We start from the raw sequence: 21206 nt of genomic DNA, 5'->3' as shown, positions 1-21206 counted from the left end.
ATTTCACTTATACCAAGAAACTCCCTAGTACAAATTGGTTAAGGAAACCTGTGAAACCAAGTGGACTTCTTCTACTTCACAGAAATACACCAAGTATAAACAGCTTACTATAGCAGGCATAAACGGATATACAATACTACTGGGTGCAGATTTCAATATTTTGAAAGGTGCCCTCTGTTCTGAGTTTTTGTTGGTTTGCAGAGACCCCAAATGGCACATTATAAAAGTACTCACATAAGTTTGGAGAAAATCCTTGAATGCAGAATTCATTTTAAATGCTTTTTTAAAAATGAGGAATTGACAAGAGGTAAGTAATTTTCTATGGACTCTTAACATCAAATTCCCTCCTCTGGCTGTGGCATGTCATCATTTTTTTTTCATATCTGGGCTAACCATACTTCCCAAATGGAACAGACTACACCTTCATTTGGGCATAAGGATGAAACAAGTGATTCTTTAAAGCAGTTTCAACTGGAAAAAGATTAAAAGACAAAAAGGTCATTTTCAAGCTTTCACATAGAACAGTTACAGTGTGGTTACAGAGTAACCAAAGAGAGTTTTGTTTTGTTTTGTTTTGTTTTAAGATTTTATTTATTTGACAGAGAGAGACACAGCGAGAGAGGGAACACAAGCAGGGGGAGTGGGAGAGGGAGAAGCAGGCTTCCCGCAGAGCAGGGAGCCCAATGCGGGGTTTAATCCCAGGACCCCGGGATCATGACCTGAGCTGAAGGCAGACGCTTAACGACTGAGCCACCCAGGCGCCCCCCAAAGAGAGTTTTTACAGCTAATTATTTTCCCTTAGAGATAAGCATACCTTTTGTAAAGAAATATGCTCTGGTACCATCTCCTCGAACATAAAAATTTTCAGATAAGCAATGCCCTAAAAAACATAATTGTGATCAGAGAAACTTAGTATTCCTTAAAACAAAACAAAAACTTGACATAAAATATAAACAAAGCATTCTTTAAAACACATGAAAAGAATTCCAAACTGAATATACCCCTTTTAAAACGAAGCTGAGTCTTATCATATCTTCCATAGTCCCGAAATAACAGCATTCCTCCAGGTTTCAGTAAGTTGGACAGTCGGTTTACGACGCCTTGCATCCTTTGAGAACAAAGCAAGATACTGTCTGCAGAAATCTTGTTTTACATGCCACATTTAACTTTCTTAAAGACAAAATAAGGAAAGCTCTATGGGGCCAAAAAAGTCTCACCACAAACATAAGGGCAACAAAACCAAAAACACTTTGTACAGAAAGGAAAAAGAATACCAAAACTTGCTAAAGGCTCGGATTCAAAAGACCTAGAGTATTAAGTCATCACCCAAATGACCAGAGTGATGTCTTTGCAGAGCTTGATATATGATGTCAAAGCTGTACTGCAAAACTACAGAGATGGTTCCTGGTATTTATATCAAGTTACAGTAGTTCCAAGGCAGATAAACGCCAAAGTCGCTTCCTTTTCCTTGCAAGATAAAAAATATGGTGTAGCCATCCCAAATTGCACTTATCTAAACAGAGATCATGTTTCCTCCAAAACTAGCTCCTTCTCCTTTATTTAGTTCAAAGGTACCATCATTCACTGAAGTGTTACACCTCAGAGATATCCTTAACCCCTTTTCTTTTCCTCCTCTTTCATTAGCCTCTCCACAACCATCTGGTCATCCAATTCTAGGTCTTTTTCGTTTAAACTGACCTTTTGTCTCCTTTTTGTTTCCCTTTGGTAGTCCTTTAATACAAATTGCTACCTCCTTAGGCCTGGGAACAGAATACTTCCTAACATGCTTTATTATTCCCCCTGTTAATTCTTCCTGTATTATCAGTGAGGAGTTATTCTGCTTAAAATGATGGTTTTGTCAAATCATCCCTTTGCTCAAAAATGTTCATGACTTTAATCCATAGGATAAAATCTCAATTTCTTAGTTGGGCCCTTAAGATCTCTTACAACTGGCCTCAATCTCTCCAACATCTTTCCCACCACGTCCTAATGTGAAGCATCAGCTCTGGCCAAACTGTTACATGCTAGGCTCTGAAGCAGTCCACGCCTTTGTTCACGTGGTTTCCCCTCAAAGAATTCTCTCCTTCTCACTTTCTGCCTATTTAAATTCTAGTCACACTCCAAGCCCCAGCTCAAGAATACTGGGAAGCCTTTACTTTCTTTCTTTTATTATTTATTCTTTTCATCTGGCTCCCAATCAAATACGACCCCTTGTGACTGCTCTTGACTTAATGTTTTTGGTTAAATGTTCATGGTCTTATGTGCGATTATGGGTCAGAGATGGCAAAGATTTCAGATCTCATATCAATGCCGAGTGACTGACATTGGCTGCTTACAGAGCTCACCAGGAATGACAATCAGGGTACAAAATCAGTTATGAGTGTCTGCCCTGAGCAGAGAATGGTAAATGGCAGCCCGTGTGCTGAGTCCTTGCCATCTCTGCTTTATCCACGTTACTTAAAGCTTCTAGATTTTCTTATTTTAAAAATGAGGAGTTTGCATCAGATAATCTGTAAATGCCTTCCAATGAAAACACTGTTCAGTGGAATTAAGGAGTGAAAAGCCAGATTTATGTCAGGTTATGAAGGAAGTAGATAGTGAGAAAATGAAAGTAACTATGAAAACAAGATAGAAATATAACAGAAAGAGGTAGCATAATTAAATGAAATGCTCTCTTAAAAAACTGGAACATAAGTACATGAAAGGGAAAAAAAGAAAAGTATTTTTCCTTGTTTATTTTGTTAGAGGTTATTTTCACACTATGTTTATGGTCTTGGGCTTTGGCAATTAAAGAAAACCATATCTAAACCTTAAAATATTCACTTTCAGGATAAATGTCTTATGTACAGAGAAAAATATCTTTCTGCAATTACTACTAAAACAAATATGAAACATAAATGCAGAAAAACAAAGAGCCAAAATGCAGCCATCTCCCTCTGCAAATCCTTTCTTCCCAACTATCCTTTAACATCTGGGGTTGTAGGTAAAGGCAAGGGTGAGGAGCTGCTTTTCTTCATCAGCCCATCTTGCTTGGCTCAGTGCCAAGTTCCAGAGTCCTGAGGACTGCAGGTGGGCATGGGCTGGGGGAGATGGACAAGACAAGAATGCGAGAGGGCCCCTTTTCTTTCTTTGACGTGGGCCAACTCTGCTATCCTCATCTACCTCTAGATGGAGGGTGAGGAAAAGGAAGAGAAGAGATTAAAAAAAGGAGTATTATATTGATTGCCTACACTATGCTTGGATCTGTGGTAAACATATTGTACTTTCTTTTATTTCAGTGATAAGGACAGTTAGCTCTTCTTATGGTTTATTCCCATTTAAGCTGGGTCTCCCAGACTCAAGGTCTAGCAGAACTGCTCACCATTCATTTGTGCATGGATTTTCCAAGCTGGCAAGAAGCCACTTTTCTAAAACTTTCATGGGGCTGAATATGCCACCACAGTCCCAAATGACCCTAAAGATACTGTCTTTTCACTTACTGTTGCCTTCCTTCTACTCATTCATCTTAGTTTTAGATTATTTCCATATAGGTAAGAAAGTGGCTAAGGACATGATACATCTGAATTTATTTTATAATAAATAAATAGAATGAACATACTGTAGGGTAACAGTAATCTTTCCAAGACATCTGCTTCCCCTTCTTTTTAACATTCAGTTCAAATCATGAGAAAATACATTATCTAAACTAATTTCAAGTAGTGTTTTTGTGGTCTTATTTGGAATTTAAACATTTCCTGTTATAGGTGTAAAATAGAAAATCTTGTTCTCTATCCACCTACTCCATCCTTTTAACTATTCATTATTTTAACTATGAAACAAAATACATAGATGACATCTCTCTACCAGTACCTGAATGATGCCAATATTCTAAACAGATTAGCACAAAGACATAGATTATAGAAACTGGGAGGAAAAGGTAGCTTCATGGAATGTGATATCTCTCACCAGGTGCAAAAATATGTTTCATTCAGATTTATTTGGAAATTTAATTTGTCTTTCAACAAGCAATCAAAGTGCTCTTCTCTAAATGAGAAGTAAAAGGACTGTAAAGGGTCCTAGTGAGTTTGTAATTGCAAAGGAAAAAGCACACGTTAACTCAGCTTCTTTGGGAAAGGGTCACACTCCTCAAACAAAGACTGGTTGATGTCAAGTCTGTACCTAGCAGCAGAGGAACTTTCCGGGGGCTGAATCTACTACCACAGCAGAAAAACCAATTTTAAGAAAACTTACAAATAAATGCACAACTCTTGACACCACACGTGTGCCTTAATACATATGAGGTGGCAAAATTTTAACAGAAGTGATTATTTTATTTTAACGGCTGGTAATATCTCTTTCTGCTTCCTCTCTGGACATGTTGACTGTTTCAAAACATTGTGTGAACAAAAAATTTAAAGCATAAATATTTAAATGATGGCACTAGCCAATCTTAGATTATAAAGGTCCAAGGTTAATCTGGCAAATCTTGAGTACCCTACTTCCCTGGAGGACTTCTTTAGAACAAAATTTTTAAAGCCTGTCGACAGACCGGTGTGAAACCAGATTCACAGCCTACCTCTTCACGAACATTCAGTAAGATGCTAAATCAAAGATGTTTGTTTCTGATCACCAAGTACAATTTCCCTCTTGGGAGTCTATTAGGCTGTTCTGAATTTGTAATTTCCTTGAAGCACTGTCACTTTTAATAGGTATGTGTCTTGCCAGAATATGCTCACTTCTCACTGACAGTGATAGAAAGCTAATGAAGCAGTTTGACCAGTTTCTTTCTCCAAGTCTGAAGAAAGGAAAAACTGCATTTAAAAGGCTGCATGTTCTACACTGTGTAGTTCACTAAATCATAAATTTAAGAACTGTCACTTTTTTTTTTTTTTTGATAGTTCTGAAAACCACGATTGATAAAGGAGCTTTACACATTTGCTTTGCCCTTTTGTCTTCGGTTACCTGTCAGGATGAATGGAAGAGAGCACAAAGACAAGGAGAATGACATCCAGGATCCCATCTGGAAAAGGGTAGGGTAAGCCCTCATCACAGACGTCATGGACAAAGGCACAACACTGGGCTGCTCTGTAGGATGAGTGCAACTATCATGATAAAGGAATAAAAAGAAAAAAAAAAAGCAGTTAGCTGAATTCTAGCATTTTCCTTAAAATAAAAAGGTCAAACTTTATATTTCTCCCTAGTGCCTTTCCTCTGTAAATCTGAATGCACTTTATTTCAGATTCAGTATTCTGTTAGCTTATTTGAAGCTGCCATAAAAAATTAAGTCTTGCACTTGGACTCGATAACAAATATTCTTCACAATCCCTCTTTAGTTTAAAAAGAGGCGTAGGGCAGGCCTTTGAGTCAGTAGGCAGCATTGTTGGAAGTCTACCCTATGTTACTTCAGAGGCACTGAGATGGTCCTTAGCTCTCTCTCCCACTGCTTGTGCCACACCTCCTTCGGCTTAAAATACAAATATCCTCTACTACATAATCAAAAATTAGATAATGGTAATGACAGCACAACTCTGTAAATATACTAAAATCACTGAATTGTATACATTAAAATGGTGAATTCCATGGTATGTGAACTGTATCTCAATAAAGCTGTTATTTAAAAAAACTAGACACACACACACACACACACACATACAAAACAACACCAGAAGGATATATACCAAAATACTAACCTCGATTCACCATAGGACTCTAGCAAGTATGATTATAGGTCAATTTTATCTTCCTGTTTAGGCTTTTCAGTATTTTAGAAAATGTCTACCATGAATAACTATTACTCTTAATATCAGAAATTAAGTTCCATGTACTGACTATACATTTCTGTTAGCAGAATTTCCATTCCTTTTCCATCTCCTAAAAATACTTTTTGCTAAGGGAATGTTTACTAGCTTTTGGGGATTGGTCAAACAAGTCCAGGCTCCCCACTGCTTTCCCAACGGTCTAGGACAGTTTACATTTGTATCATATGCCTTCTCAAATTTTTTTAACTTCAAGATTTTTAATTTAATGAGCGCCTCCTATGTGTCAGACTATGCATAGGGCTCTAGGGATATAAATATGAATAAGATCACCTTGTAGGGGGCGCCTAGGTGGCTCAGTTGGTTAAATGTCCGACTCTTGGTTTCAGTTCAGGTCATGCTCTCAGGGTCCTCAGATCAAGCCCCATCCTGAGATCAAGCCCTGTGTCAGGCTCCACACTGGGCAGGGAGCCTGCTTAAGATTCTCTCTCCCGAGGCGCCTGGGTGGCTCAGTTGGTTGAGTGTCTGACTCTTAGTTTCAGCTCAGGTCATGATCTCAGGGTTGTGAGACTGAGCCCCACGCTGGGTTTCACGCTCAGTGGGGAGTCTGCTTGAGATTCTCTCCCTCTCTCTCCCCTCCTCCAGCTTGTGTGCATGCTCTCTCTCTAATACATAAATAAATCTTAAAAAAAAAAAAAAGATTCTCTCTCCCTCTCCCTCTTTCCCTCCCCTCCCTCAAAAAAAAAATATATATATCACCTTGTAGGAGTTGCTGACCTTTCTAGGACCAGTACCTTCAACTTTATTTTAAATTCAAAACAACTATCATTTTAGGGTGATATCTTAGGCATCAGCTGATGGTATGATTCCGAGAAAGAGTAAAAGCTCAGTTAAAAATGGCCACAGATAATATTTGAAACATTTCAAAAATACCACATCAGCAACAACAAATTAGATCCTTACCTGGCTCTCTTTAAAGAAAATATGAGGCATACCTTTACTAGCTCCACAGCTCCGGAAGCAAAATCACAACAATAAAGAAAGGACTCTGGAGCATTCCTATGAAAATGGAAACAGTATTTAAATCTAGAGTTCATCTATGCTCAGATTATAGAAGAAAGGAAACTGTAGGCTTGAACTTGTAAAAAAGTATTTCTCTAATAGAATTTTGGATGACAGCTGGCTTGTTGTTTCTTTTTAGATATTGTTCTCTATAATGGTGTGTAGGTGCCTTCACGTTGCTTCTGAAATAGCACTGCCTCAAATACTTGCCATTAATTACAGGGTAACTTTCAAATTCCTGTCCTGGCTTTGAAGTTCTCCATTATGTGAGCCTACTTGCCCTTACATCCCATCACACTTTCACCTGGGAAACCTCCAAAGCCATCCATCATCACTGCTCCATCTTCCTCCTGCTACCCCCCACCTCCCCACACTTTCTTCTGTGCCTTCAGCCAGCAGGCCTGTAGCTCCTCACAGCTTAGTCAAGTTCTACCCCTGTGCAAGGACTCTCAGACCCCTGTGTCCTTGGTGCTTCAGTCCCCCTTCTATGTGTATAACTCATTTGGTTCTTGGGCCTCTCAGAGAGGCTCTGATGCCCCTAATGGAACAGAAACATATATATAAGGGGCTGGGGAGATGGGTTAGCCCGGTGATGGGTATTAAGGAGGGCACGTATTGAAGGAGTACTGGGTGTTATATGCAAACAATGAATCATGGAACACTACATCAAAAACTAATGATGTAATGTATGGTGACTAACATAACAAAATAAAATTATTAGAACTGTTTCAAAATCTCAAAAAAAACATTTGTATATTTTAATAGCATGTAAATACAACTTCTAAAAAAGAATAAAACACTAATATATTAATTCTTAGTTATCTTCTCAAGTTATGATCAAACATTTATTAAGCCTCATGTATATACCAAGAATTAGAATACAAGGTAGTAAATGAAATTGTCTAGTAAAATAGTAAGAGTATAGATTTTGGAGCCAAATAGACCTGCGTTTAAATCCTGAATTTGCCACTTATTAACTCTGTGAAGTTGACTTAACTTCTCTAAGACTCAGTTATTTTATTTACAAATGTAAATAAAGTCAGTCATTTTTTGGCAGGTGATGTTTACCCATATGAAGGTCTTGAGTAGTTTTAATTGGCCTCCACTGAACTTAGACAAGTTCTATTTGGCCTTTACCTGAAATTCAGTAACAATGTCTGGACCCTGGTTACTCATGGGCACGCATATACTTTGAATTTTGTGGGCCAGTACCCTTCCTGATTATCCCTCGTATGCTGGTATCAAATAATCCAGGCATCATGTTACTTAATACCATGTCTGAATTGCAGAAAGAGATTGGTATGTCATTAAACAATAATTATAACTATGGTCCTAGCTCTTGCGGGTTTTATAGCCTAGTTGAGGACATGACTGGTTTTATATAGCTTCTATTAAGGTTGTGGATAGGGCAGAGTTCCTAAGAATTTTGAAGGGGGGGGAAATAGCATTGCTGAGTGGGGAGAAGGGTAAATGGTATAAGGGCTTAGAGATGGGAGATATATGCCAGGGATAAGAAGCAGAGTTGATCCCGAGAGCTCAAACCAGTATGTCGCAGGATATACAAGTAGGCCTTGAAACACATAATTAGGACTTCTAATTTGATTCAGGAGATATTTCAAGCAAGGAGGACTACTAAATAAATATGAAATACAAGCACAAATATGTATTCCACAAATAAAATCTCACCCAGGCACAGATTATACTCTTAAATGCTACCCATTGATGGATACTACATTCATGTATAACACATTCATTCTGCGGCATTGGGGATTTGCATTCAATTTAAGATCAGTTAAAATATGGTGAATAAGATTTGGTTATGACTTGCACTGCTTGTCTTTTCCATCTGTCCCATATAAAAAAACAGTGCTTTATTGTAGCCTATAGCCCTACTGTTCCCTACGAAATCCATATATTTGTGACCCCTAACTTGCTGGGTGGTCACATGTGTTTGAAATTTTCTCAGGAAGAACTCAGATGCATATAGCCCTATGTGATATGATGGCTAAGGGCAAGGGCTCTGGAACCAAACTGCCTATGGTTTGAATCCTGGCTTTACCACTCAGTTATATGATCTTGGAATAGTTACTTAATTTCTCTGTAACTCCATTTCCTCATCTATAAAGCAGAGATAAATATGACATTTAAGGTCATTGTGAAGATTGAAGGGATTCATATAAGTTTCCAGAAAGGTGCCTAACTCAGAGTAAACACCTAATAAATGTTAGTCATTATTATAATTGTTGTTGCTGTTGCTATTATTATTATTATTATTATTATTATTATTATTATAGGAAGAGCTGCCTCTGCCTTCTAGGAACTTAAAAACTTAAGAACTTATCATGATTCTATTAAAAACTTCCATATAACTCAAAATGCTTTTCTGGACACTGGCACATCTAGCTCATTATAAAAGGTATGCAGTCAACCTTTGGGCAGTGGTTACTGAACACCCACAAGATATAGAACAGTCTAGCAGCTAAAGGAAAGCCTGTGCCATCTGCCACGTGTCCTACCAGGATGGCAGCATGACCTCTGATATTGAATTCCCACTACAACAGCAGCCCAAGTTGAAGTCTTGTGACCACCCAATGACTTTCCAGAACTTTTCTGTAAAATCAGCTGACTGCCCTGGCCCTTCTCCCAGCAAGCAGGTGTAAATATCACTACTACCACCATACCACAAAGCACTCTCTTGGCAGGGGGTTTAAGCATTAAATGATCCTTGGAGAATGATATGACCTCTCAATTCCAGAGGTCTAATTCTGGTAAAATATTCAGAAAATGTAAGACATTAATCCTATACTCTCCAAAAGTAATACAACATAATTTCTTAGGTGGGAAAAAAGGTCTAATTCTCCCTTTGGAAGGCTAATCACTGGTTGCCTTTTAAAGATGAGTTAATTATCTTAGGTTATCAAGCTACAATGATTAAAAAAAAAAAACAGAGCCGAGACGTATCAGGGAGTGAGGAAGTATCAGGGAGTGAGGAAGTAAGTGCATGCAATTATTCGTTGGAGGGAGAAGTAAAGAGGGAAAAACAGAACTAACAAGTGGGAATTCAGAGACATTAGTCACTATCTATTGAGCTCTAAATATCTGTATTACACTGTTAGGCTACCTGGAAAATCAGATTCTGGTAAAATATGCTTTTTACTTCAAGGAACACACGCAGTGGTTGGAGAGACAAGACTTAAAGAAATGATATGCTAAATAATACCTTGAGATGGATCATAAAGTAACATATTATCAATTGCCACAGTAGTAAATTTATGTGTATTGTAAGCTCAGAGGTTACTGGGGTGAAGGAAACTGGGTATGTGGTATAAAAGAGCAGGAAATATTGGCCCAGAAATGGGGGAAAGGGAAAACAAAGAAAATAAATACAAAAAGAGAAAGGTCATTCAGGACTGCAAATTTGCCACCATCACTTCTGCCTGGCCTCTTTAACTGGTAATCTAATGGTATTAGGGAATTACTATTTATATGTTAGGCTTAGAATAGTAATGAAGAATGTACTGATTTTTTTGGAGTTACATCATAAGTATTTAAAAATAAAGTGTCATGATGTTGGCATTGTGTTAACTGTTAAATTGAGGTGGTGGGTATATGGGAATTCACTGTATTACTCTTTACTTTTCTGAATGCTTTTACATTTTCACAAGGAAAAGCTAAAAAAATAGCATCATTAAAATTCAAAATACACACAGAGAAAAGACTGAAAGGGATTATAACAAATGTGCTGACAGCAGCTATGTTAGGATGATGGGGATGATGGGTGATTCTCACCCCCCTCTCCTCTAATGGAAATGTTCTGCAATGCGCTCATGTCAATTTTATAATGGAAAAATAATGTGAAAGCTATGGTGTAAACTTAAAAAAAAAAAAAAAGACCAGCCATTGGTAAAACGTGCTAGAAAAAGCTTTGTGAGGAGTGTCGTCTTCATCACAGAGATACTACAACATATACGTGAGGTGGTGAACAGGAAGGACGCATCAGGAGAACACCTCTGTCCCTATCATCTATGTCTGTTTTTTTGTCTTTGGGTTAGTTGCTGTTAGCTCTAAACAATTTCAAGTCTGGAGACAATCATTTGACAAAGGAAGGCCTTACACTGGGTGTGGCTCCAGAAGTGATGACAAAATAAAATGAGGGTTAAAGTATAAGCTTTAAATTCAATTCTCTGAGTGTAAAATGGCACCTCCATACCCGGGGGAGCAAATAGATCTGTTTAGCAATTCACAGCTGAGTGGAAGGGGGTCAAGTCTCTTGCTCTTTTCTTATTCTCTCATCCATGCACACACAAGCTTAAAAATTACTTCAACCCACGGCTGTGAAACACTCTTTTCAGAGTAATTCCTAGTTCACATAAAATTAGACACTAAGACTAAGACAATTCTTTTGAAATTTGTTTAAGTCATTGTTTATATGCGAACAAGAATACTACTGGCATATACGTGACATTTTTCCAGAATTTCTTAACGTCCCATACATATGTAAAATTTTGCAAGGTAAAACTAAAACTCACCGTAAAGTGTTCAAAATTGGAAAAACACTATTTCCAGCACCACAGCCAACCTAAAAAATCAAAAGAATAAACAAGCATCATGAAAACAAGGTTAAATTTTCCTCATCAATGTTAGATTTTTTTATTTAAAAAAAACTAGAAAAAATGTACTGGATCTGTAGGCACTGGAGGGTTTTCTTTTTCTTTTTTTTAAAAGATTTTATTTATTTATTTGACAGAGTGAGAGAGAGAGCACAAAGAGGGGGAGGGGCAGAGGGAGAGGGAGAAACAGGCTCCTTGCTGAGCAGGGACATGGGGTTCAATCCAGGACCCTGGGATCATGACCTGAGCCGAAACAGATGCTTAACCGACTGAGCCACCCACATGCCCCTTAGGTGTCGGAGGGTTTTCTAAACTCAAAAGCAATGGAATAAGTCAGAAGAAGAATACTGACAAATTTAACTATGGAAACATTTAAAATTTTTACACACCAAAATTCAAACCAAATTAAAAGGTGACCAACACAATGTAAAAAAATTAGCAATAAATCCGGTAAAAGGGTAGAGTAGTTAAAAAAAAATAACAGATAAATAAGCAAAGGAAATAAGAGTACAAAAGAAGTGCAAATAGCTTCTAAGCATTTGAAGAACTATGTGACCTAGTTAACAATCAAAGAAATGCAAATTAAAATGAGGTATAATTTTCATCTGTCAAAGAGGAAAGCACTTAAAAAAGAATATATTTTTAAAAGATTTTATTTATTTGAGAGAGAGACGGTGAGAGCAAGAGCGGGGGCAGGGGTAGAGGGAAAGGGAGAAGCAGGCTCCCCACTGAGCAGGGAGCCCAATGGGGGACTCGATCCCAGGACCCTGGGATCATGACCTGAGCTGAAAGCAGACACTTAACCAACTGAGCCACCCAGGTGCCCCTAAAATAGGAATATTCTAACCAATGAGGGTATGATGAAACAGACATATATTGCCATGAATTGGTATTAATAAAATTTCTTAGAAAGTGATTTGGCAATATATTTTAAGGGCATTAAATTTTTAAAATAAATTATGAGCTAGTAAATCTAACCCAAGATAATAAAAGAAAACACAGAAAGGTCTATACCCAAAGATATTTTCTGTAGAAAACCTGAAAACAATTTAAAAGCCTAGTATTGTAAAGATAGATGAGCAGAATTAAAGTACTTTCTGTAGAAAAATATTTTGCAACCATGAAAATATTTATAGAGAATTTTTAAGATAGAAAAAACTGCTTATGTTGCTTATGTTATAATGTTAAATAGAAACAAAGCAAAACCCCAAAATACAGGTACAGTGTAGCTCAACTGTATAAAACAGTATAAACAAAAGGGGAAAAGTCAGTAAAATGTTAAGCGTGGTTAACTCCCTTGTGTGTGGTAGATAATTTTCTTTTATCTACTCCTTAGCAAACTCTCTAATCAATATATATTACCTTTATAACCAGGAGGAAGAGATTTACTTTTAAAAATAGAAAGTCAAGGTCTACACTGGATCACAGCTAATTACATATCTCATTTATTTCTATTTCACTTAAAACAGGTTAATAACAGAAAGAGATAGAAATTAAGGCCAAAACTCTATTGGTATTTAAAACGGCCTTCAAGGGGTGCCTGGGTGGCTCAGTGGGTTAAGCATCTGCCTTCCACTCAGGTCATGATCCCAGGGTCCTGGGACTGAGCCCCGCATCGGGCTCCCTGCTCCCACTCCCTCTGCTGTGTTCCCTCTCTCGCTGTGTTTCTGTCAAATAAATAAATAAAATCTTTAAAACTGCCTTCAAGTTAGATATGAACACAAATTAAAAAAAATTAAAACCCAAACTTAGAACCTGATGATAGACATGCGTCCCTCAAATATTTTTTATGCACAGAAGTATACAGAACACTTATTTAGTTAGATTTGATCATTTTCATAAAGTCATATGGAATGTACATTTCAAAGTTATTTGCCCCCTCCCATCTGTGCCCTGGCCGGACAGGACCTCTAGAATTCTGAAAGTGGCGTTGCTCCCGGGAAACAATTCTGTTTTCAGAGGTCCTTTTCTGTGTTCTTCAGAGTCTAGGCTGGAAAACTGCGATCCCGCTTGGCTTTGCCTGTCTGATGAGCCACACCTTTTCTGATTATGATTTTTTTCTTCAGGCACAGGAGGGCAGCGTGTTCTTGAGAAACCATCAGCAGCACTAGTTTTTGCAGGATCCCATGATAATTCTTGCAACTTCTGTTCAGTTTTTTGATCAACTGGAATAATTTCAGGAAATTCCCTCAACAGCCAATTACGATCCTTGAAAAACTTATTCTTATGAATCTTATAAAATGTGTCCCAATATTTACTAGCTTCATTCTCATACTTAACTAAAAAAAAAAAGAGGAAAAAAAAAGATTTTACTATGAATTATGTTTACTATTAGTTACTATTTTAATAACTAAATATATTTGATAAATGCTGTTAAATATATTACAGACATCATTTATAACAATTACATTTACTATTGAATAATTTTATTAAATTAGAGTTATTTATCTGATTTCTTTTTTTTTTTTTTTTTTGCCTCTTACAGGTATTGATTCTCTCAAAATGTGTTAATGTGTGGGGTATTAGATCTTATTCCCATAAATCTGCTTCTGCCTTATAGTTTGGCCAATAAATTTTTGTGAGGAATATAATCAATGCAAACTACTTTCTATAGTCTAAATCTTGGAATTCTTAATAATCACATTTTCACCAATAACCTGTAGGGCTCTTTATTATCTTAAAGAAAGGACATCTCATTTTTTTATTTCGCTATAAATGTGGTTTCAACATGATGAATATCTTGGGCAAATTGGTAATCAGACAGGAAACTGCAGAATTATAAATGACATAATCTTAGAGCCAGAAGAGCCCATTGAAATAATCTACTCCAACTCCCTTGTTTTGCATTTGAACAAAGAACAGCACAGAGATATGAACCCACTTGTTCCAGGTCCTGGAGCCCTGTCACAACAGGCCAGGACTCCCAGAATCTAGGGGCAGTCCCATTCTTCACCCACCTCCAGAGGAATCTCTCCCTATTGACATCTCCTAGTATGAAGCCTTAAAGAGATATGCCTTTTTAAAAGAAATTTGCATTTTATGATGTTACCCCTTAGATTTCCCTCCGTCCCAGGGTCAGGGTTAGGTCAACAGTCTCAGAACTTCAGACAATTCTTAGCTTTCTGCCTCTTTTTATTTGTACCTTAAATTAATAAAATAATTAATTCACTCACTCCTTCACTCATCAAACATTTCTTGGACACTACTACGCACCAGGCCTAATCCCCGGGTGAAGAATTACTCCCACCCAATATAGACACGTGACATTTTTTAAGTGCTTTCAAAAAAGAAAAAAGACCTATTGATATAATTTCAAGATTTAATGTTGGGTGAAAAAGCAAAGTGTAGAACAGTATGTCTATGACACAGTCATTTGCTAGGAAAAAAAAGAAGATAAAGAACACATGTGCATACACAGAAACATAATGCATGTACACACATATTTACTTGTATATATACAGAATACTTCTGGAAGGAAATCACATAATTCATAATACTGGCTGCCTCTAGGGAAGGGAAACTGGGTGGCTGGGGGCCAGGGTTTGCAAAAGAATTATTTGAATTTTGATCTGTATGAAATGACTATCCCCCAAATAAACTAAATTACAAATAAAAACAATGGACTAATTTCTTTCATAATTTTAAAGAAGCCCCAACCCTCAGAACAAGCAGTTGCTTGTAGTCAGGTTCATCTTTGTTACAGAACCTTGTATAGTTTTCCTTTTCTTTCCATTTTTATCTTTATGGCCTTGTACCTGGATCTCCACCCATCTGGCCACAAGACTTCCTTCCCATCAAGGCTGAATCGTATCTGGCAGCGGCACTGCTATAAAGACAGAAACTCCCATCTATATTTAAGGTCTGAGAAATGAAAGTAGATCTCTGTAACAAAAGAATTATGTGAAGCTGAAGTCCAAAACATGCTCACATCTGCACTAATGGAAGAAAGCCCATTTATGTTTAATCTAAAAATGTTATATATTATCTTTAGAATAGTTCTATCTCTACTTTTAAGAACTGGAGTGTACCTGCTATACTGTGTGAGAAAATAAAACAACATTCTGAAATCAGATTCAGGAGAAATTAGGAAACTATCAAATTTCCCCAGGGTCTTCTCACACCTTTTCCCTTTTCCCTTAAAAACTCTCTTTGTAACTCACTCTATGCTGGTAAAAAATTTTTCTGTTTAATAAAAAGCAACCACCTAAGAACTACATTTAGTCAAATCTCTAGTATCTGAGTTTTCAATACCAAGCTACTGTGAAGTGAGTTTGAACCTATCAGTAACTAGAATGTAGTATTACACCTCGATTAATTTGTGGAAATATTCCCCTAGGAATTAACTGGGAGGAAGGGCGTAAATAGCAGGACCGCAACTTGAAATAAAAGATGTTCATAGCAGTGCTATTTAAAATAGGAAGAAGTGGGGGGCGCCTGGGTGGCTCAGTCGTTAAGCATCTGCCTTCGGCTCGGGTCATGATCCCAAGGTCCTGGGATCAAGCCCCGCATCGGGCTCCCTGCTCGGCGGGAAGCCTGCTTCTCCCTCTCCCACTCCCTCTGCTTGTGTTCCCTCTTTCGTTGCGTCTCTCTCTGTCAAATAAATAAAATCTTAAAAATAAAAAAAATAAAAAAATAAAATAAAATAGGGAGAAGTGGGAAATAAATACTCAACAACATAGGAATGACCAAGCAAGCCATGCAGGTCAAAACAGAGTAATCTTCTGTAGCAATTAAAATTTTTTTAAAATATTTTATTTATTTGTTAGAGAGAGAGTGTGTGTGAGAGAGAGCAGGAGCAGGGGCAGAGGGAGAGGGAGAAGCAGACTCCCTGCTGAGTAGAGAGTCCAATGTGGGCCTCGATCCCAGCACCCTGGGATCATGACCTGAGCCGAAGGCAGACGGACGCTTAACCGACTGAGCCACCCAGGCGCCCCGTAGCAATGAAAATTTAAAGGATAATGATAGTAACACAAAACACTCACACAGACCTGATATACACTGATTGCAACTCTAAAATTTATTTTATATTGATTTATAATAATCAGATGAAAATTTAGAGTGACAGTAACAATGTAATGGTTATTAGGTAGTTTGTTCTTTTGTAAAGTTTTATCACACAAAAACAGAATCTTAGTTGAATGCTTCATGGAGTCTCCTCATTTGATGAGAGGTTGAATTAGGGAATCTCTATGTTCGAAGTCTATGTACTTTCTTATTAAACCCCACGAATTTATGGAGAATATTAAACAGTGTCAGTTCTACAAACTACAAAATCTTGGATCGGATTGCTATCTTAAATATGAGCCCGTACTACTACTGTTTTAATTTCTACAGCTTGTAAAGAAGGTGAATGTGCAGCAAGGTGACTGGAGTCTGGTTCAGATTCCAAATGTATCAAGCATCTAAATTCAACCCTAGATTATGCAGTATTTAAAAAGGATCTGATTACTCTGAGAAGACCATGGTTAAGGGCTGCTAATACGTACTTCCAAGCCTATTCCAAGTATTTCCCACTCTCCAGGAATTAAGAGAAACAAACAAACATAAATCATTATACCAATAACAACCATAACATATATTGAGTCTTTATTATGTGTCAGATACCATGTCAAATGCTTTACTTGGATTTTTTTCCCATTTAATCCTAATAATACCTCTCAGACATATTATTATTCCAATTTACAGACAAAGAAATTCAAGGTCAGAGGAGACAGACAATTATCCAAGGTCACCTAGCTAGAGCCAAGACCTGGACCACGTCTATTGGACTTTAAAGATCATGTTCTTGGGGTGCCTGGCTGGCTTAATTGGAAAAGCATGTGACTCTCGATCTCTGGGTTTTGCGTTCGAACCCCACACTGGGTGTGGAGATTACTAAAAAAAAAATAAAAAAACTTCAAAAAAATAAATAAAGCTCATGCTCTAAACCATTACACTACATTGCCAACCTAACACAAAATCAATATTAAACCCCTTCAAAATATCTCTGAAAATAACCTGTTTTTCTGATTTTGTAGTTTCCTCTCATTATGAAGCATCAAACTGAAATTAAAACCCCAGTATGACATAATCAGTATGATTAAACTGTAAAAATAATGCTGATTGGAGGGAACCTTCATAAAAACAGATCAGAAATGCAGAATCAACTAAATACCATTTAATTTATATAAAATATAAACTATACAAGATTATATGATGAAATTATGATGAGCAATGGAAACATAAAACGCTCTATGAGAATAGATTGGTTTGTGGGATAGAAACAAAACAGAAACGGCACCCAGCATGGGTTGGAGTGAAGGCTAATGGGCCGGAACTTTTTTGTTCTTTGCTTTTTAAGTTGTGCTTTCAGCAGTTATCTCAATCAATGCTGGCAACTCATAGTTCCCAGTAAGGTGTGACAGCTTCTGAGACACCACAGAAGCTCAATCAAACTCACAATTATGGTTATGAGACAAGGTAAACACCTTCAGCATATGAGTTAATTTCCTGAACTTTGAAGGTATTTGTGATAACGGGAATTGGAAAAGCTATTTTCCTGACCATGAGTGAAAAATTTAGTTTTGGGGCGCCTGGGTGGCTCAGTTGTTAAGCGTCTGCCTTCGGCTCAGGTCATGATCCCAGGGTCCTGGGATCGAGCCCTGCATCGGGCTCCCTGCTCGGCAGGAAGCCTGCTTCTCCCTCTCCCACTTCCCCTGCTTGCGTTCCCTCTCTCGCTGTCTCTCACTGTCAAATAAATAAATAAAATCTTTAATACAAACAAAGCAAAAAAAAAAAAAAAAAGACAGAAAAATTTAGTTTCGACCTGCTGTTAACTCATCTCAAGTTCAGGCCAATAAAATTAAATATAGTGTGGAGAAATCTGCCCTTTGTTAATCTTGTCCAAATGATTTTCTATTTATTTATTTACTTATTTGCTTGTTTTAAAGGAAACTCTACCCCCAACATGGGGCTCAAATTCATGACCCTGTGATCAAGAGTCACATGCTCTACCCGACTGAGCCAGCCAGGCACCCCCAACCAACTTTTTTTTTTTTTACCAACTGATATTCTAAACAGGTATATTAATGATCAATTTTTCTTGGAGAAGCAGTTTTTTCCTTTCATTTTCCTAGGCTGTAGATTAATTGGTCTATGCCAATGGCAGTAAAAGGGATGTAGTGATGTGTTTAACCACAGACAGATGAAGCAAGTTCTCAATTATTCACTTATTAAATTCAATAATGCTGAGGGGATGACGGAATGTGATATACTAACTATACTTAAATATTCAGAATTCACCCTGAATCACATTGAATATCACAACTAAGAAACTGAATTAAACCATTTATGTATCTGCCATATACGATATGATTAATATTAACTATGAAAAATTATCCTGTTACAATGTAACAAAAAGCAATTTAGAGTTATTTTTGCACATCAAATATGCAAACACCTGAGCTCTCAAAGTTGGAAATCTCCACATATCACTGATAAAAGTTCATTGTCTACCTAAGAAAAAACTCTTGGGGCGCCTGGGTGGCTTAGCTGGTTAAGCATCCAACTCTTGGTTCTGGCTTGGGTCATGATCTCAGGGTCGTGAGATCGAGCCCCCTACTGCGCCCCAGCCTCAGGCTCAGTGTGTAGTCTGTTTGACATTCTTTCCCCTCCCCACCCCCCCTTGTGTATGCACATGCTCTCAATCTCTCTCTAAAGTAAATAATTAAATAAAACCTTAAAAAAAAGAAAACTTATGAAAAGTGTGTGTGTGTATATATATGCATATAATTTTAAGATTTTATTTTTAAGTAATCTCTACACCCAACACGGGCTCGAACTTACAACCCCAAGATCATGAGTCGCATGCTCTACTGACTGAGCTAGCCAGGTGCCCTGTGAAAAATATATTTCTAACAGTAATGCAGGAAATTTTAAACAACCAAAGCTGACTTAAAAACAAGTACTCTAAATTTATTAGCGCACAAAACTTTCAACTACTCTATTTTTTTTTTTTTACATAGGACACTTTTAAGTGGTAAAGGAATTCACAAGGTAAGGTATAGTGGAATTCTTTTACCATTTTGCTGGACATAGATAACTCACCCTAGATAGGTAATTATTTGCAAGAATATTTTAAAGTAAAAATAGCAGCTGCTTTTGTTATTAAGTTTTAAGAACCCATTACATTTTCTAAATAACCAGCTGAGATATAACACACTGGAGATGTTTTCAGGAAATAATAAAATATAATCATGTTAACTCAAAAACTGCCAAATGTATTTTCCTTATTTCTCTGAATTAACCTGCTTTTAAAAGAAATATGAGCTATCATAAAATTTAAAAGAAATTACCAAAAGGAAATGTGGAATTAAAATGATTAATCTGGGCATCTAAGTGAAAGAAAAATTGCTAACGAGAACTTGGATGTTATACATTTTAATCACAGAAATGAAATGTCAACCATCTCACAGCAAAAGACTGTACTATTGGTGATGCTTAAGCTCTTATTTTCAGAACTGTGAGGGTGTTTCCTGACTTCAGTTCTCACAACATCTGAGACAATAGGTGAGAAATGAGAAATGGGAGTGACAGGAGAGAGTGACACATGCAGAGACCAAAAGAAGTGTGCTAGAGAGGAGGCCAGCATGGCAGAACAACCAGTGTTTCCTCCCAGTGGCATTAAAATTCGTGAGATAAGATCAATAGACAGTGTTTGTGCTGTATAATGTCTGCGAATGGAATGTTCTGTGATGGGAGAAAACGTGTTCTTTCAAAGACTTAGGACTCTCCTGGATAAGAAGAGATGGTGGTTAACTAACAGAGGCACAGAATAAGAAACGGGTCAGAGCCTCCTTTGGGTTTTCACGAAGTTTGCGAGTCAAGCTTTTAACCGGATCCATTCACCTTGACCTGTATTCATCAGAGACGCTAAATATCAAACAGGAAGCCTCGCCCAGGGCTTCTGCAGCCCAGCAGGTCTCTGATCCCTGGCGGAGCCTGGCAGGTGGCTGGGAAGGTGTTTACTCTCAACACAGTTCCTCAGCACAAAAGTTCCCTTTCTTTGCCAACCTCACAGCAGCCTCAGTTGCTGCACTCTGCACCCTCGCTTACACGTGGTCACACTGTCACCCGCATGGTGGGGTCCTCTCCTTCGGCCGGTTCCCTGATGTGTGTGAAGTCCACTGCATGGAGTCATGCTCCAGGGCCGGGCTGGGGACCCAGCAGAAACCTCCATCAGTCTGAGCCATTTTAAAATGGAATCTTTAGTTCAGTGTCTCCACAGCAGCCAGAAAACTTGCTTAGAAAGTGACTGGACGTGCTAATAAGCAAACCAAATGCTTCAAAGCAGTATCATCAGTCCTCTCCAGCCTGCTTTCCCTGCTTGTATAGAGAGAGGCCAGTCACCACCTTTCTATTTCAGTCACACTATGGTTCGGTGGGAACTGTCATTTTCCTTTACTGCAGTTTCCAAGGCCCTAAAATAACCTTCTCATTAGCCTCACTCAAGTTCATTGTTAACATAAATAGGCCAAAATAGGCAGCCTCGTACAGAGCACTTTAAGGGAACATTATCAGCACTGCTCATCTATTTATGTCCTAAACAAATATTCAAGAGAGCATGAAAAAAATCCCTGGTTTTTCATATCAGGAAATACACTGTAGATAATTTTTAACTTCCTGGAAATGAATTAAGATGACTGATAACTTTTAGTTCTGTTTAGGTTTGACATGCGCTGTCCCATCCAGGTGGCCACGGGCAGAAGCTTGAGTAATGTGGAAAGTATGCCCGTGCAGCTGCTGGCAAAGAAGCAACGTC

General features: G+C 37.7%; 1 protein-coding gene across 5 annotated transcripts in view; it reads right to left on the bottom strand.

The window, feature by feature from the left end:
• METTL8 (methyltransferase like 8) overlaps window positions 1-21206 on the bottom strand; it is a 94486-nt gene that overhangs the window by 10400 nt on the left and 62880 nt on the right. For all 5 annotated transcript variants that reach the window (XM_032408310.1, XM_032408282.1, XM_032408296.1 and 2 more), the window contains 6 exons: window positions 13316-13686; window positions 11327-11376; window positions 6731-6794; window positions 4942-5081; window positions 1002-1108; window positions 815-880 (listed from right to left, as the gene is read on the bottom strand). In XM_032408310.1, the coding sequence (XP_032264201.1) occupies window positions 815-880; window positions 1002-1108; window positions 4942-5081; window positions 6731-6794; window positions 11327-11376; window positions 13316-13686 (798 nt within the window). The remainder of the gene's footprint in view (window positions 1-814; window positions 881-1001; window positions 1109-4941; window positions 5082-6730; window positions 6795-11326; window positions 11377-13315; window positions 13687-21206) is intronic.

The sequence above is a fragment of the Phoca vitulina genome, unplaced genomic scaffold, assembly GCF_004348235.1.
Source record: "Phoca vitulina isolate PV1807 unplaced genomic scaffold, GSC_HSeal_1.0 scaffold1, whole genome shotgun sequence".
Classification (NCBI taxonomy): Eukaryota; Metazoa; Chordata; class Mammalia; order Carnivora; family Phocidae; genus Phoca; species Phoca vitulina.
The sequence above is the reverse complement of the archived record's forward strand: the minus strand, read 5'-3'. Positions and strand labels throughout refer to the sequence as shown.